The sequence below is a fragment of the Pelophylax lessonae genome, assembly GCF_965119305.1.
Source record: "Pelophylax lessonae genome assembly, chromosome: 1".
NCBI classification, from domain to species: Eukaryota; Metazoa; Chordata; class Amphibia; order Anura; family Ranidae; genus Pelophylax; species Pelophylax lessonae.
Window position 1 is genome coordinate 524,716,181 of NC_138768.1, and position 19,167 is coordinate 524,735,347.

The following is a 19,167-nucleotide window of genomic DNA, read 5'->3' on the forward strand; positions in this document are numbered from 1 at the left end:
GACTTACTATAGGCAAATAGGCTGCTCACTTTGCAAGGGAAGTTGCAATTTACAAGGGAATTGTTCCCAAATGTAAAAGATGTGATGGCAGAAGATTGCAGAGATAGACGGTGAATAAAAATAAGTAGACTATATAACGTTTCCTCATGCTACCCAAAACAGAAAAAAAAAAATTTGGGTGGTAGCTTTTGGAAACAGTGGGATTGATTTACTAAAGGCAAATAGGCTGTTCACTTTGCAAGGGAAGTTGCACTTTACAAGAGAGTTGTTCCCACAGCACTTTCCCTTGCAAAGTACAACTTCTCTTGAGTAAACGGCCTATTTGCCTTTAGTAATTCAACTCTAGTGTTTCATAAATCATTGAAATTCATCATCCACACCTTTTAACTGTATTCTTCTCACATGAATTTCTGAGTACCTTTATTCTGCCATTCGCTTTCTTTCTGCTAGTTCAGATTTTTATTTGCCTCCCTTTTCTCCCTTTCATGTTGTACCCTTTGTTTTATGATTTTGGTTCCTGATTCAAGGTGTTTTTTTTTTTATTTCTGGTATCAATAACTCACAGCAGATAACATATACGACAGATCCAAGGAATGTATTGCTTTATATTGCAGAACAAATGAGTAGTCATCTGTGTATGTCTGCCCACACAATTTTTATAGTGTATTTTACTGTAAATTGTATTTTGATTTTATCAGTTTTTGCATTATGTCTGGGTATGTTCAGTTCATGTCTTTGTATTTCTTCCTAAGTGTTAATAAAAAATACAATAAAAGGGTGCCAGGAACTAGCTATGTTGTCAGTAAAGACATTTCAGCAGCACAAAAGTATTCCTTCATTCTCACTGCTTTAACTACCCCAAGGGAATTGATCACAAGATTGAATGCTAAAAATGATTTCACAGTAATTGGCCTGATTTCAGAGAAAGGTTTTGAAAAATGTCAGTTAACAGAAATGTATATACTGAAAATACTGCAAATTCTTATATACAGTAATACCAACTGTATGGAAGTGCAAGCATGTAAAAATATGAACATCGGATCAACAATTACTTTAATGTTCAGAAATGTAAATAGTGCATTGTGCATCAATTACCTTATTTCTCTTCTTGATTCCAAACACCTCTTCCTAGCCTTTTGCAGTGTAATGGATTACAGTTTTCTCTATGAGCCAAGCTAATTTCCCACCCAGAGGAAAATACATTTTCCCTGTAAGGCCCCTTTCACACAGGCTTTCCGATCCGGTCCGCCTGTCAGTTTTTCAGGCGGACCTGATCGGATGCTCCATGCACCTCTATGGAGCAGCAGATGTCAGCAGTGACATCTCCTCTGACACCCGCCGCTATCCGATTCCATCTTGTCCGCGAAATCTAGATGGATGGAAACCCTATTTTCCACCGTCTGGAGGATCGGATCGGATAGGATCGGATGAAAATGGACAGGCGGTCCGTTTTCATCTGATCTCCCATAGAGGAGAGCGAGAATCTGACAGGTCTGTCTCTGCAAAGTAAGCGGAGGCGGAGCTGACATCCACCTGCTCAGTGGGGATTGGCGGATCGATCCCCACTGAGCAAAACCGAGCCCGCGGGCAGAAAGCCCGTGTGAAAGGACCCTTATTTATGTTCTTGGACACTAGTCTCCTCACCACCCCTATGAGTTCTCCTGCCTCTGGAGTGATATGAGAGGACTTGGTTGCTGTAAGTGTCACCTCCACTAATAGGAGGTGTCTACATCACACAGGCAGTGATGTTGACACCTAAAAAAGTGAACAAAGAAGAGAGAAGAATTGTCATGTGACTCAGGTAAGTAAAATGGGCATTCAGAGAGGTTAGTCGGAGGGTCTTTAAACACTTGAAGACCAGGCCTTTCTCTGACATTTGTTGCTTACAAGAAAAAAGTCAGTATTTTTTGCTAGAAAATTCGAAAATTACGGTCTGAGACAAGTAGCGTATAGATAGCGGAAATAAGGTGGCGCTTGGGGGAGGTACTATTACATAATACTTCAAAGGGAGTAAAGTCTCTGGAAAGTGATGAGGTTTGATTAAGGGAGTTTAGGAAGTGGCGAATTTGGAAATAAGCCCAGGGGGGTAAGGGGGGTGAAGACGAGTGCGGGATTAAAACAGATCAGTCAATGAGAGTATTGTGCTTGTAGAAGGTATGGGCTCTGATAGTGTTATCTCTCCATATGTTTGAAAGAAATGAGGGTTCTAAGCCTGGAATAAAGTCTGGGTTGGGTTTGACCGGAGTCATGGGTCCTGGGTTGGAAGATATTGCTAGCGAGTTTAAGGTAGTCTTAAAAGAGTTGAGGGTGTTGTTTATGAGAGGATGTTTTTTAACCGATTGAGGGATTTTGTCTGAGGCTATCCAAGGGAGGACCTGGAGTGGGAAGGGGCTAAATGCATTTTCAAGGGGAACCCAGTCTTTATTGTTGCCATGTAAGAACCAATCAACTATTCGTGTAAGATGGCAGGCCCAGTAGTATTTCCTTAGCTCGGGTAGACTTATGCCTCCTTGTGTTTTGGGTTTGGTCAGTAAAGTGAAAGAAATTCTGGGTTTCATTTTGTTCCAAAGAAATTTACTGCAAGTGCTTTTGAAGGAGAAGGAAGAAGGAATTAGGTATTTTGATCGGTAGTGCTTGGAGGAGGTAGAGAAGCCGGGGGAGGACATTCATTTTTAAGATGGCTGCTCGGCCAAACCAGGAGAAATGAGGTTTGTTCCATCTGTGAATGTCTTCTTTTATGGCTTTTAGTACAGGCAGAAAATTGGTACGAAAAAGGTCTGAGAGGTTAGTAGTAAGGTTTATCCCTAAGTATTTTATTGCGTCCTGTTTCCAAAGGAAGGGGAAGTTTGTTTTACATTGTTTAATTAGGTGGGAAGGGAGGGATACGTTCAGGGCGTGTGATTTAGAAAAATTGATTTTAAAGTTGGAGATATTTTGGAAGAGTTTAAATTCTTAGAGAAGAGCGGATATGGAGATCAGGGGTTTGCTGAGAAAGAGGAGGATGTCATCAGCAAAAGCTGCTATTTTGAAGGATCTATGATGGATTGGTATACCTTGAATGTTTTGGTTTTTAGGCGAGGGAGCGTAGGAAGGGTTCAAGGGTGAAGACAAATAGTATAGGGGACAGCGGACATCCTTGTCTAGTCCCATTACTAATAGAGAAGGCGTTTCGACAGACAACCGTTAACTCTGACACACGCAGATGGGCTAGAATATAGAGAGAGGATAAGATTTAGTAGCTGGTTGGGGATGCCCATGTAACGTAAGGTGCTTTCCATATATGACCAGTCTAGTCTGTTGAACGCATTCTCTAAGGACAACATGAAGCCTTGTATTTTGTTAGTGGTCATCCAGTGGTGAACGTTTATAGCCTTGATAGTGTTATCGCGAGCTTCACGACTGGGGACAAAGCCTACTTGATCTTTGTCTATGAGTAGTGGGATAAGTGGAAGTAATCGGTTCGCTATCACTTTCGCAAAAAGCTTTATATCCACATTCAAGAGGGAGATGGGCCTATAATTAGTGACTAGGGAGGGGTCTTTGTCTTCCTTGGGTATGACCAAGATGTGGGCTTCTAAAAGTCTATGTTTTGAAAAAGGGGGGTTGGAGAGTGAGTTGAAAGCATTGGTAAGTGGGGTAGAAATTAGGTCTGTAAAGGTTTTGAAGTAGGGAGCAGTGAAACCATCAGGGCCAGGACTCTTCCCTGATTTGAGTTGGGAGATCGCGATTTTTAGTTCCTCTTGGGATAGGGGATTTTCTAAGTCTTGGGGGTTCATGTGAGGGAGAATTTTGGGGCAGTTTTTCTGTAAGAATTCTTGAATGAGCCTTTGCTTTTTATCGGCAGAAATTGAGGGATTTAAATTATATAGGGAGGAATAATACTGTTCGAATTGAGCAGCAATGTCTGGGGTCTTGATCAAATTGTTCCCCTGGTTATCTTTGATGGAATGGATGGAAGATTTAGCTTTTTTTGTTTGCAAGGCTTTGGCAAGGAATTTTCCGCTCTTGTTTCCAAATTCATAGAATAACTTTTGGTGTAAAATAAATTTACGTTTAGTTTTAATATGAAGTTCGTCCAAGAGTAATTGTCTATTATGTATTAGTTCTTGGTAGGTAGATTGAGCTCTGGTTTTTTTTTTTTCCGCTATCTATACGCTACTTGTCTCAGACCCTAAAGAATACACCAATAAATCCAAACTTGCTTGGGAATCTGATCTTGACATATCCTTTTCACAAAAAGAATGGGAAAATATATGTCACATCACCCACAAAAGTTCTCTCAATATAGCAGTCCAAGAAAACTGCTACAAAATAATGACTAGATGGTACAAAACTCCATCGCTTTTACATAAATATTACCCTGATATGCCGGATGAGTGCTGGAGATGCCACAGGCATTCTGGTACTCTGTTCCACGTTTTTTGGACCTGCCCATGAATCCAACCTTTTTGGAAGAACATTCACAGAATCATCACGACCAACCTTAACATAGATATACCTTTCTCTCCAGAACAATATCTGTTACATAACACTACATTCCCTCCTTACAGATACTGTAAGTCCCTGACACCTCATCTGATCAACGCGGCCAAAATCTGCATCCCTCCACATTGGAAATAAGATACAGTTCCCACGACCCAAGAATGGATAAAAAGAATTGAAAAAATCGTTAAGCTGGAAGAATTAATAGCTATAGCCAAAGATAAAACTTCAACCCACGCTCACATCTAGGACCATATATACAAATTCTCCCTCCTTCCTTCAAATAACCCCCACGCCTATGCACAACACTGGTTCGACAGACCAAAGCTAAACATGGTTCATATTCTGACCTACCTGACGCACTGTCCACACTTCTACCCTGCTTGATATCCTCGTATGGAACAGGAACTGACATCCCAAGATGAGACTATGGTTAGATGTCTCCCGCCCCTAAAAATGGGAAGTCAGTGGGAGACATCTCCAGCCCATCCTCATTCCCACCAATACGCCCTTCCGTCCCATCTCCTCCCCTATTCATCTAAGAATACCTTTGATTCTTTGTTGAAAACACATCTCAGTGGACGTCCCCCAGGGACGGAGACCAAGACCTACCCCCCCACCCCCCCTCAACTACCCTTTTCCCTTCTACCTTCCGCCACATTTCTCCCCCCCACCCCTTCTACCTCTAACTCAGGGAACCCCCTTACCTTCCAAGGAAGAGATCCCTCCCTTTAAGGCTTATCCCTTCTCACAGTCTCCCATCACCTCATATACTCTACTCCCCCTAACCTAAAAAAGTTTCAATCTTCACTTGATATAGATCCTGACAGACCATTCCTTAGAAGTTGGGGCAATGTTAACCTCACGTTATGGTTTTACATTCAATCAACATTACTAAAGTACTATAATTTTCACTCGTGTTCCACTTGTTACACTTTCAAGTTACCTTAAGTTTTTTCAGGTTCATTATTCGTTTTATATTGTAACTTTCACTGCCTGTTTGCCACTCCAGCATTGAGCTAGAAGGCAAAGCCTATCCACAATATTTGTCTGCTGGAATTCACTCAAGCTATATTACCCGTCATGTATACATCTCATTGCACTTACATTTCCATAGCTCTTGTTACAAACGCTGTTGATTTCAATTTGTTAACTCTCATGTTGTATCACCATTCTTCTGTCAGATACACCCTGCTTCAGACTGTCTGAATCATTTGCTGCTATTTTTCCTGTTTGAAAATTCTAATAAAAACCGTTTTTGGAAAAAAAAAAAAAAGAAAATTACTTAGAATCCCCAAACATTATATATATATATTTTTTTAGCAGAGACCCTAGTGAATAAAATGGTGTTCATTTCAATATTTTACATCACACCGTATTTGCGCTGCAGTCTTGCAAACGCAATTTATTGGGAAAAAATAGATTTTAATGAATTAAAAAAAAAAAAACAGTAAAGTTAGCCCAATTTTTTTTTTTTTTTTGTGTGTAATGTGAAAGATGATGTTACGCCGAGTAAATAGATACCTAACATGCTCGTACAATGGCGACAAACGACGCTACTTAAAAATCTCCATAGGCAACGCTTTATAACCTTTTTTCCAGGTTACCTGTTTAGAGTTACAGAGGGGCTCTTCTGTTAGAATTATTGCTCTCAATCTTACAATCGCGGCGATACCTCACTTGTGGTTTGAACACTGTTTACATTTGAGGGCGCAACTTACGCATGCGTTCGCTTCTTCGCACGAGCACAAAGGGATGGGGCACTTTCAATTTTTGTTCTTATTTATTTTCCTTTTTGTTTTTTATTTTTTCACTGTCCCTTTAATTTTTTTTTTGATCACTTTTATTGCTATCACAAGAAATGTAAACATCCCTTGTGACAGTAATAGGCAGTGACAGGTACTCTTTATATAGGGATCTGGGGTCTACTGTATAAGACCCCAAACTCCTCCTCTGTGCTTAAAAGCATTCAAAACGCCAAATTTGGCTGTTTTGAATGCTGTCATTTTTTAAAAATCTGGCGCCTCCTCTGCACTTGAAAGTTTTCTAAATGTCAAGACTCCAGTAAACCGGAAGTGAGGTTGTGACGTCTCTTCCGTGTTACTACATTGTGGACCTAATCCAAAGCTGATTCCGGTTTTGTTCGGGTCTCCGGCCAGCTGGTGGATGTCTCGGCTGGTCGCTCTTGTCTCCTGGTGGGACGGGAGATCCTGGGCAGAGCGGCGGAAGGCGGTGGGAGGAGGGCCTTCCCCATCAGCTGCTTGTAATAACAGCCGAGTGGCTGCTTAGTCGCATTATTACAAGAAATCCAACCGTCAGCTATAAAAAAACAGTACATCTGCAGGCATCACCCAGGTACAACCACTTGAAGCAGAATAACGTACAGGTACATGATTTTGCGGCAGGTGGTTAAGGTAAATACTACAATATTAACTCGAACCATTCTTTATTGAAAATGTTTATTACTTTTCCATGCAGTGTTTGTAACTGCCAAGTTTGCAGATGCATGCAAAACATAAAAAGTTTAATTTTACTAACTATTTAATGCAAAATCAAGCTAAACGTGATGTGACATTATTGTCAGTTTCTTTACTTCACTGTGATCCTTTTATCTTTTATGCAGAATTGTAAACCATGACAACATCAGCAAACATGACTATTACACCATAAGTGATCGGGGAATCACTCATATCTGTAATGGAGAAGTTCTATTCCTTGAGCTGGATCGATGGAAACAGGAATATCTTTATCACAAAGCTCTGAAGCAGATCCCTACCTTTGCCCTCTTCCGCAAGTGGAAAGCTTTTACTGTATGGAGAAAAAATGTCCGTGCCAAGAAAATAAGTCAGTGTCGCAGGGCCCTGCAGGAAAATCTGTTTATTGTTAATTCAGTAGGTATCTCAAATCAGGCGAACTTCAGGCGGATATTTAAAAAATCACAATGAATGCAGTTATACTGTACATCTATTTGAAAAAATCCTGATTTTTATTTTGAATGCAAATAGTATAAATATCTGAATTTGACTTGATTTAAAGCCTGGTACACACGCAACGTTTTTTTTTGTTCAACCCAGGGAGCTGAATGAAAAAAAAACCTGACATATCACTGTACTAAAACAAGTGATGTTAGTGCGGCGATCTCCCCCACAGTGCTATTGTATTCTCCCCCCCACCCCCCAGGATACACTGATCAGCGCTGTACGGGTGCTGGTTTTCCAGCATGTCCCTTTGACAAAAGCCAGCTGTACACACTGACAGAATGTTGGCTGGTTCCTGTTGAACTGGTCAATACTGGCCAATATTCCGCCTTTGTTTACCCAGTCTTAGGCTCTTGTATTGCCCTACAGCAGCACCTGGACTTGGAGAGGGAAGGGAAGCAGTAGAGACCATTTAGATGTTCTACATGCACATGAGCTGACAAGAGACCTACCACTAGGAGGATACAGCAGAAGGATAACCTCATTAGTCAGTTGCTGCTCCTTGACTGTAAAGACAAATGCTTGGGGGCAGGAAAGAGACCTAGCTTTGTTTTGTACCAACAGCAGAGAAAAATCAAGTCACCTGGCTGGCTGTTTTTTCTGGTAGAACTTTGTAAATCTCAGGACTCAATAGAGAAAAGTACAAATTCTTCGACAGGTAAAACAGCTTTAATGTATAAATTTAAATGGTGATATATTAGCAGCTAGGTGTTCAGATTATCTTATCCGTAGTATACAGTATATAGTTAGTTATGATCAGTATGTATGGCATGGGCTCACTACTATTTTTATACATATACTGTATATATATATATATATATATATATATATATATATGTATATATATATATATACAGCATATATATATATATATATATATATATATATATATATATATATATATACTTATTGATAACCGTAAAGTTGTTTCATTTTTTGTTAAGTGGGCATTGGTTAATTTTTAAAAAATTATTTGTAAATGTATTTCAAGTGACAAGAGTGACACATCAGGCTAAATTTCATAAAATTACTTTGCCTGTAAATAAGAACGGACAAATGTATGTATGTATGTATGCTTTATATAGCAGTGTAAATCGCAACCTTTTGACAAATTCAACCTTTAACAACTGTTAAATCTCCTGACTTTTTTTTTTTTGCTGAAACTCTTGCTATAACATAGTGCTGTGCCTCATTTATTAATATTTCTTAAACATAAACTTGAAAAAAGAAAAACATAGCAATACTAACTGGCTTTTAAAGAGGCTGTAGATAGCACAATGCAGAATGGTGAACCCTATTTATTTGGAAAACAAACAGGGGAAACATTATTATCAAAAATGCTAAGAACATATTCAGCAAGTACAGAAAACTAATACAACAACCTGATTTAAGGTCTAGCAAGCTGCAATATATTACATTTTTGGTTTTTGGGTTTAGATAATGAAATGGTGGGATTTTACCTTCTTATTACTGTTTTGCATTTTTTACTGTTTCTACTTACATATACTTCCTTCTTTTAAATTTCTATGTGCTAAAATATATAGTTTACTATTTCTTTCCAGTTTCTGAGGCCTGCTCTCCTCAATATCCAAGAAATGTGTTATCGAATTAGTGACATGGGCCTGTGTCGCATTGAGAAAGGTTATACGTATACATTGAAAGAATTTGCAATCAACCAATTTAAACAGCTTCAAGAGGTACCGTATAGTACAATTTATAAACCATTTTTAAAGAGTGCTTGGAACAGGAAAAAGAGATGCGGGACTTTGTAGATGCTTGTTAAATAGAGCCATATTACAATTCAGTTAAAACAATACTATTTATTAAATTTCACAAAGAAAGGGAGATAAAAACAATGAAACATCTAATCATCATTAAAAGAGAATAAATGGTATGCTTTTTAGAATGTTTTGCTATTTCCACACTTATAGTTCAACATATTTCGCCATACAGGCTTCTTCAGGAATACTGTAATAGTTTTTTATCTTTCTCAACCCCCTCTCATGTGGGGAAATATGCTCCAATGCATAGAAGCCAATTTAATTCAAATTAAAGTTGTATGGTATAGGCCCTCATGCCTGCTTATGGGTGTCTCCATCTTTTTCTTTGATATCAAAGAAACAAGGAAAAAAGGATGTTTGGTTTTCCCTACGTAGAAGGCTTTACACTGACATTACATGATGTATACAATACCTATTGATAGGCACATGGTCCTTTGTCTGGGTGTCCATATGGTATTATTAGGGAGGGGGAGATTTTCACCCCTTAAAATGTAAGGACAGTAATTGCATCTACCACAAGGAAAAGGGCCTGAAATTTTGTTTTCTAAGTGATCATCACACGAATGGTGACTAGACACTAACGTGTCTCTAAGTGACATAGACCTTCTATAGGTAATTTCCAGGCAAGGTTTAATGTATCTGTTAATTTTTGATCTGAAGTTAACAGATACCAGAATTTCCTATACAGTTGTGTTCAAAATTATTCAACCCCCAATGCTGTAAAGGGTTTTAGGGAATTTAGTGTACATTTGTAATTGTATTCAGAATGAAATCCTACAAGGACTTCTTAAAGAACCATATGCAACTAAAATGACATCAATTGGTTTTGTAATACAGTAGTAAATGTTTCTTTTATGAATTCTTCATTGACACAATTATTCAACCCCTTAAAGACTACCACTCTGAAGAACAGAGGTTCATTGAAGTGTTTTCAATCAGGTATTGAAAACACCTGTGGATGTCAGGGAGCAGCAATAAAGCCTAATAAACACCAATTAGGCAGCTTTAAAATTACTGTGATACTCAGCTCCTTCTAGACATTTACTGGTGTGGTTACAAACATGGTGAAGTCAAGAGAATGGTCCAGGAGGACAAGAGAAGAGGTGATTACTCTTCACAGGAAGGGCAATGGCTATAAGAACATTGCGAAGATGTTAAACATACCAAGAGACACCATAGGAAGCATCATTTGCAAATTCAAGGCAAAGGGAACTGTTGAAACGCTACCTGATCGTGGCAGAAAGAAGATGCTGACTTTGACTGCTGTGCGCTACCTGAAGCGTAGAGTGGAGAAAAGTCCCCATGTGACTGCTGAGGAACTGAGAAAAGATTTGTCAGATGTGGGTACTGAAGTTTCTGCTCAGACAATTGTAATGTTCCGGTACCTTTGGTACCCTAAATTACTCTTTTCACAAGTGTATGCGCCCCACCATTCTCTTTTGGAAAGGTGCGCATACACCTTTAAGACTGAAGCTGTCATCACTCAGCGCCGGACTAGATGGCTATTTAAATCGCCGGTTCTCACTCACATGTGTTCGTTCAAACACCCTTACCTGGATGCTAACTTGGCTTGAAGCTTTCGTGCTTGCAAGCATACCTCGCTGACGGAACCTCGCTGCGCTGATCTCTGTATCCCGCTTCCGGATCATCCGCTCCTCCTGAACCAACCTTCGGCTGTATTGCTATTAGTGCTAAGTACCCCGCAGGGGAACCCTCTATAAACTTATACTAAGCTTACACTATCTAGCTCTGCATAGTAAAGACTATTTATCACATCTGCATATCTAGATTGCTAGCTCTTAAGACTACTGCTACTTATTCCTGCACTGGGTTGATCTCTCTTGTATGTCCACCTGCTACTCTGTCATCTGCTACCATACATGATTGCTAAACCTACCTGCATCCATCTGCTACTGTCTTACCTTCAAGTGTCTGTCACCTACCACCTCCACTCAACCTGTCTCTTAAATCTTCATCACTGTGTTACTACATACATAAAGTCACTCTAGGAACCAGCTTGTTGAGTGTGTGTATTTACTAGCTGAATTAAGACCTTCCACACATGATGAGTCATTGAGGTTGGGAATGGTATCTCAGCATCTCTCTTACATGACTACTGAAGTGGAATATTTCTGCAGCTGAAAATCCACACCATACATGAAACGCAGGAGCGTTACAGATTGAACGAACCTACAAATGGATTCAGCAGAAATAACCACTCAGGTGACACAATTAAAACAGCAAGTAACTGCGTTAATACACGCACTTGCTGAATTAAAAGAAGACAATCAGGCTCTGTCGCAGCAGGTAATTAGACTGACACAACTTACCTCTGCTCAGTCCCCTGAACCCAAGATAAATCCCCCTTTGGTATTTACAGGCGATTGCAAAAAAGTTCGCGAACTTAAAAACGCATGTGAGTTACTTTTTTTGCTAAAACCTCGTACCTACCTTACTGATCACATTAAGGTTTGTACTATTATTTCTTACCTAACAGGCGATCCTCGAGCCTGGGCAGACTCTCTTTTTGAGAAAAACGACCAGCTTCTCAACTCCTATGCCTTGTTCCTAGCAGAACTCACTAGCCTATATGATGACCCCAATAGGCAGAGTACTGCCGATCTTCAATTAAGATCCTTGAATCAAGGAAGGAGGCCTGTAGAAGACTTTGTCGCGGAATTCAAGAGATGGACCCTTGATTCAGAATGGAATGATGCATCTCTGAAAACCCAATTTAGGCTTGGCCTATCATTGGCGGATCTACCAAAAACCCTGGATGCATTAATACAACTCAGTATTACCATAGATAGAAGACTACGAGAAAGAAAGGCTGAGAAAATGGGAATGCCATTATCCGTTTTCTCTCGGATTCCGGCCGTTAACCCCGTTCCTATGGAGGTAGGAACCATACGCCCACCGCTATCAACTATGGAAAAAGCCAAAAGACGATATGAAAATCTCTGCTTGTACTGTGCATCCCCGGATCACAAGATAAATGTCTGTCCCCTAGTCAACAAAAAGAAGGGTGAGTGTTCACATGTCCTCCTAGGGGGATTGACAACTTCATTCACTAACCCTTACATTTTTGTTTGTTTGACATTACAGTGGGACCAGAACAGGATTACTACTAAGGCCATGATTGACACAGGATCTTGTGGAAATTATATTGATATATGTTTTGCTGCTTCAAATAAAATTCCTATTATTTCTAAACTTAAACCTGTCTCAGTAAGTCTTATTACCGGTGTTCCGTTATCCTCTGGTCCGATCACCGATCAGACACAAGCACTTCTAGTCACTATTAACGAGTCTCATAGGGAGACTACTACCTTCGATTTAATACCTTCACCCCACTTTCCCATTGTGTTGGGACTTCCCTGGTTACACACACACCAACCAACCATAGATTGGAAGGAACGGTCCTTGGCCTTCCTCTCTTGCTATTGCGAGGATACGTGTAACCTCCCGTCTTCCGGGAAGATTCTGTCTGTGGTGACAGATGAGATTGCACCACTATGTTATCAGGATCTTTCTGAGGTTTTTCTTGAGAAAAATGCTCAAGCATTACCTCCTCATCGAGACTTTGATTGTAGCATTGATCTACTCCCAAATAGCAAATTGCCGTTCGGTCATGTTTATCCTCTTTCACAGGATGAACTTTCCCATCTCAAAACCTATTTGGATGAGAATTTGGAAAAAGGTTTTATTAGACCTTCCACTTCTTCCACAGCAGCAGGACTCTTTTTTGTTCGCAATAAGGACTCAAGTCTCAGACCTATCATCGACTACAGGAAATTGAATGCTATCACAATAAAAGATCGCTATCCTCTACCGCTTATCCCTGAGCTCATTGAGCAGGTGCGTGGAGCTACCTATTTTTCAAAATTGGACCTGAAAGGAGCATACAATCTCATTCGAATCCGTGATGGACACGATTGGAAGACTGCATTCAGAACCAGATACGGATTGTTCGAATATCTTGTGATGCCATTCGGGCTATGCAACTCCCCTGCAGTTTTCCAACTATTTATAAACGATATTTTTAAAGACTTACTAGATGTCTGTGTTGTGGTATATCTGGACGATATACTTATATATTCACGATCCCTGTCTGAACACATAAGACATGTAAGACTTGTACTATCGAGATTGCTTGCACATAACCTTTATGTGAAACTGAAGAAATGCTTGTTTCATAAAGACAAGGTACTCTTTCTAGGCTACATCATATCCAAAACAGGAATCGAGATGGACATGAGTAAAATATCCTGCATTCAGGATTGGCCTACACCAACCACACGCAAGGCGCTACAGCGATTCCTGGGATTTTCAAATTTCTACAGGAAGTTCATTAAAAACTTTTCTGCTATTGTGAGACCCCTCACACAGCTCACTAGCATAAAAAAAACATTCAAATGGTCAGAAGAAGCAAATAAAGCTTTTCACTTGTTAAAGACAAGGTTTACTTCCGCTCCCATATTACGCCATCCAGACCCATCCCTCCAATACATTCTGGAGGTAGATGCGTCAAACATGGCAGTAGGAGCAATACTCTCCCAACGACCAACCCACACTTCACCACTTCATCCAGTCGCCTTTTTTTCTAAATCCCTAAGCAGTCCCGAGATAAATTACCCCGTGGGTGAAAAGGAACTGCTTGCTATAAAATTGGCTCTGGAGAATTGGCGACATTTACTCGAAGGCACCCAATTACCAATAATTATATACACGGACCATAAAAACCTCCAATATCTTCAGACTAGCAAAACTCTCTCGCACCGACAGGTACGATGGTCACTATTCTTTCTAAGGTTTAACTTCCTAGTGACTTACACACCTGCAGATAAGAACAAAAAGGCGGATGCACTATCACGACTAACTGAAGAAAACTACTTTGAAATCCCTTCCGTTCCTATAATACCTCACAAACGCATTATTGGAGTTGTCCGTTCCTTGAAGGAAGAGGTTTTGCATGGTATAAGTTTGGATTCACCCCCACCACAACTAAATACTGATGCAGAAGGCTTCCTCTACTACAACGACAAACTTTACATACCACCTACCCTACGCACCAAGATCTTGGAATTATCTCATGATGTGCCTATGGCAGGACATATGGGTATGACAAAGACTCTTAATTTGATTTCCCGGCAATTCTGGTGGCCTGACATGAAAACATCTATACAAAAATTCGTCTCTTCATGTAATGTCTGTGCCAGGTCCAAAATTGACACTACGAGACCATCCGGTCTACTATGCAGTCTACCAATACCCCAAACTCCATGGAAAGTTTTGTCCTTGGACTTCATCGTAGAATTGCCTCTTTCCAAAGGATTTAATACCATCTTGGTGTCAGTGGACCATCTGACAAAGATGGCACATTTCATTGCTATTCGCAGACTACCTTCGTCCAAACAAACGGCAGAACTCCTGATGAAACATGTCTTTAGATTACATGGTATCCCAAAAACTCTTCTGTCTGACCGTGGATCCCAATTTATTTCTAAGTTCTGGCAAGAACTATGTCACATACTACGGATCGAGCGGAAGCTCACTTCTCCTTACCATCCGCAGACCAACGGACAGACTGAAAGAGTCAACCAATGCATCGAGCAGTATTTACGTTGTTACACTTCTTACCAACAGGATGATTGGGTGGATCTTCTCCCTCTCTCAGAATTTGCCTACAACAACGCAACCCACAGTACAACCAAGTAGAGTCCGTTCTACTTGAACTATGGGTTTCATCCCTCTATTCTTCCACCACGCATCCTTCCTTCAAACAACCCAGTAGCCTCAGACTATCTTACCCAAATAAAGGATTCTCTGGGTTTATTAAATACTACCATTGCACACGCTCACAGTCAACAAAAGAAGTACTATGATCTTCGCAGAAGACCTTCTCCACAGTACACTATCGGGGACCTCGTTTGGCTCTCAACAAAAAATTTAAGACTGAAGATCCCTAGCAAAAAGCTTGGACCTCTGTTCTTGGGACCTTTCCCAATCAAAAAACTTATTGGAAAAGCTGCAGTACAGCTTACATTGCCAATAGACCTAAAAATCCATCCCATTTTCCATGTGTCGCTACTGAAGCCCCATGTTCCGGACCAAGGAATAAGGCCTAATATTCCACCTCCGCCTCCTGTACAAGTTGAAGGTGGAGAAGAATACGAGATAAAAGAGATTCTGGATTCTCGTATCTACAGAAGAAGACTTCAGTACTTGGTTAGATGGAAGAACTATGGGCCCCAAGACGACACCTGGCTAAACACCTCTGAAATACATGCCCCTAGATTAATCCGCAATTTTCATGCGAGATACCCAGACAAACCAGCTCCAGAGGCCTTCAGGAGCCGGCCTTAAGGGGGGGTATTGTAATGTTCCGGTACCTTTGGTACCCTAAATTACTCTTTTCACAAGTGTATGCGCCCCACCATTCTCTTTTGGAAAGGTGCGCATACACCTTTAAGACTGAAGCTGTCATCACTCAGCGCCGGACTAGATGGCTATTTAAATCGCCGGTTCTCACTCACATGTGTTCGCTCAAACACCCTTACCTGGATGCTAACTTGGCTTGAAGCTTTCGTGCTTGCAAGCATACCTCGCTGACGGAACCTCGCTGCGCTGATCCCTGTATCCCGCTTCCGGATCATCCGCTCCTCCTGAACCAACCTTCGGCTGTATTGCTATTAGTGCTAAGTACCCCGCAGGGGAACCCTCTATAAACTTATACTAAGCTTACACTATCTAGCTCTGCATAGTAAAGACTATTTATCACATCTGCATATCTAGATTGCTAGCTCTTAAGACTACTGCTACTTATTCCTGCACTGGGTTGATCTCTCTTGTATGTCCACCTGCTACTCTGTCATCTGCTACCATACATGATTGCTAAACCTACCTGCATCCATCTGCTACTGTCTTACCTTCAAGTGTCTGTCACCTACCACCTCCACTCAACCTGTCTCTTAAATCTTCATCACTGTGTTACTACATACATAAAGTCACTCTAGGAACCAGCTTGTTGAGTGTGTGTATTTACTAGCTGAATTAAGACCTTCCACACATGATGAGTCATTGAGGTTGGGAATGGTATCTCAGCATCTCTCTTACATGACTACTGAAGTGGAATATTTCTGCAGCTGATAATCCACACCATACATGAAACGCAGGAGCGTTACAACAATACGGCGCACACTGCGTAATGAAGGCCTCCATGTCAGAACTCCCAGGCGCACCCCCTTGCTGTCTCCAAAGAATAAGAAGAGTCGACTGCAGTATGCCAAAAGTCATGTGGACAAACCACAGAAGTTTTGGGATAGTGTTCTGTGGATTGATGAAACAAAATTAGAACTGTTTGGGCCCATGGATCAATGCTATGTTTGGAGGAGGAAGAACAAGGCCTATGAAGAAAAGAACACCTTGCCTACTGTGAAGCATGGCGGGGGGTCAATCATGCTTTGGGGCTGTTTTGCTTCTGCAGGTACAGGGAAGCTTCAGCGTGTGCAAGGTACCATGAATTCTCTTCAGTACCAGGAGATATTGGATGACAATGTGATGCAGTCCGTCACAAACCTGAGGCTTGGGAGACGTTGGACCTTTCAACAGGACAATGATCCCAAGCATACCTCCAGTCCACTAGAGCATGGTTGCAGATTAAAGGCTGGAACATTTTGGAGTGGCCATCACAGTCACCAGACTTAAATCCGATTGAGAACCTCTGGTGGGACTTAAAGAAAGCAGTTGCAGTGCACAAGCCTAAGAATGTGACTGAACTGGAGGCTTTTGCCCATGATGAATGGGCGAAGATAACCGTAGATTGCTGCAAGACACTTGTGTCAAGCTATGCTTCACGTTTAAAAGCTGTTATAACTGTAAAAGGATGTTGTACTAAGTACTAAGTTTGAATGTCACGGGGTTGAATAAAACTGATAATGATGTGAGCACAGAAAAGACATTTGTGGTTATTTCATTATAAATGTTATGTTATATCTGTCTGACCTACACGTGCCTCTTTGATTTAATTGTAAGCAGGATGACTGAATGATCAAAATCAATGTCAAACTGGCCAAAACAATCAATTTCAGTGGGGGTTGAATAATTTTGAACACAACTGTATATAGCTCAGACCTTCTCATGTTGCCTGTTATATCTCGTGATTATCCTGGACGAGGCTTGTGTAGATTTTTTAGGCTTGTATGTTAGGGAGGATTTATCTTGGGCCTTAACCTTGTTAAAGGCTTTTTAAACAGGTCTTACTATAACCTCTTGCCAAAAGGCATTCACGTAGGGCATTGGCCTCCATCTGAAAGTCTATATATGTGGTACAGTTACGTCTGATCCTAAGGAATTTGCTATATGGAATGCTCTTATTCAAAGGTTCTGGATGCAAACTGGTTGCATGCAACACAGGATTTCCTGTCGAAGGTTTCCTATACAAAGTAGAGCAAAGGACACCTGCCTCATTGATATAGATTTCTACAGCTAGAAATGTAATCCTTTCCACATGGAAATTGTACGTACATTTTAAATTGTATGTATTCTGTCCTAAGGCATCCAAAAATTGTATTAGCTCATGAAAACATCATCAATAAAATGATACCAAGATGTAACCTATTTGAGTTCTTCCATCCGATTCTCATCGGAGAAGGGTTCATGCTCCCACTCCCCCCGGTACAGGTTAGCATAAGATAGAGCACATCTTGCTCCCATAGCAACACCCTGCACCTGGAGGTAGTGGGAGCGCTTGAAAATGAAGATGTTCTGAGTCAGGATGAAGAATAGCAACTGTACAATAAATTCATGATATTTCCAAGATTGTTGAATGCGTTCACATAACTGATCACGAAAGACCTGTATACCTCATGTGTGTGGGATGGAATTGTATAGGGCCTCTATATCAATAGTGACTAACCAGGCTCCTGCTGGGACTTGTAGTCCATCTATGATCTTTAATAGTTCAATAGTGTCTTTGACATAGGAGAACAATCCCTTCACATGTGGGTGCAAATACTCATTCACCATGCAACTAGCATTTTCAGTGAGTGAGTTGCATCCCGATATAATGGGACGACCAGGGGGAAGTCAAGTTTTTATGAACTTTTGGCAAGGCATAAAACGTGGGAGTTCTTAGCCACTTGATGTCCAGGAACTTCACTGTATTTGTATCAAGCAGGCCCTGCTGGAAGGCCTTCAAGATATTTCTAAATTGAACTGCACTATCACGTACCTGATCAGAGGCCGAGGTGCTGAGAGGGCTTCCCTTGTGGCTAAGTGCAAGGCACCCCTGGAGGTGGAGACAGGGAATGCTGTGCCCAAAGGAACAGGGGTCGCCAGCTGCGGCAAGCTCCAGTGAAGAGGTGACTGCTGTGGTAGTAGACACGTAGTGCGTGCTGAAATGCAGGATACCTTGAAGGTGACTGGAGGAGGTAGCCAGGCGTGCGACAAGAGCGAGGTCAAGGTCAAGCCAAGGGGTCAAACACAGTTCATCAAGCAGTAGAGAAGTCCGTAGGAGCAAGCCGGGGGTCATACACGGGAACAGCAGACTGGAGCAGAGTAGGTAAAACAACCCGATGGTCGGAGCCAGGAGGAGAGACAAGACAGGTGAGACAAGCCGTGTCGGTATCAGGTAATCCAAGTAAACAGGAACAGGAACTCAGGAAACAGGAAGCTGAAGATCATCCAGCAACTAATGGCTGGAGCAGGCTGGTTTAAATAGGCCACTGGGCGTCGCTGCATTAGTGTGGGCGGAAGATTCAGCTCTCTTGTGGGAAGTTCCCTGACATGCACTCTGTTGTACATATGATGCTGGCACTTGTTTGTACCATTTATCATTCTGACTGATGTCATAACACATTTTCTCATACCCCTCTCTGTTCATAATCACAAGGTTTCCAACTTTGTCAGAGGGTTTAATATTAATA

The 19,167-nt window shown here is 41.1% G+C and overlaps 1 protein-coding gene across 1 annotated transcript in view; it reads left to right on the top strand.

Annotated features, from left to right (window-relative positions):
- Nucleotides 1–19,167, top strand: part of DNAH6 (dynein axonemal heavy chain 6) — a 473,665-nt gene that overhangs the window by 43,371 nt on the left and 411,127 nt on the right. Inside the window, exons 5-6 of the mRNA XM_082248007.1 lie at nt 7,106–7,373; nt 9,023–9,157. Of these exons, the coding sequence (XP_082104133.1) occupies nt 7,106–7,373; nt 9,023–9,157 (403 nt within the window). The remainder of the gene's footprint in view (nt 1–7,105; nt 7,374–9,022; nt 9,158–19,167) is intronic.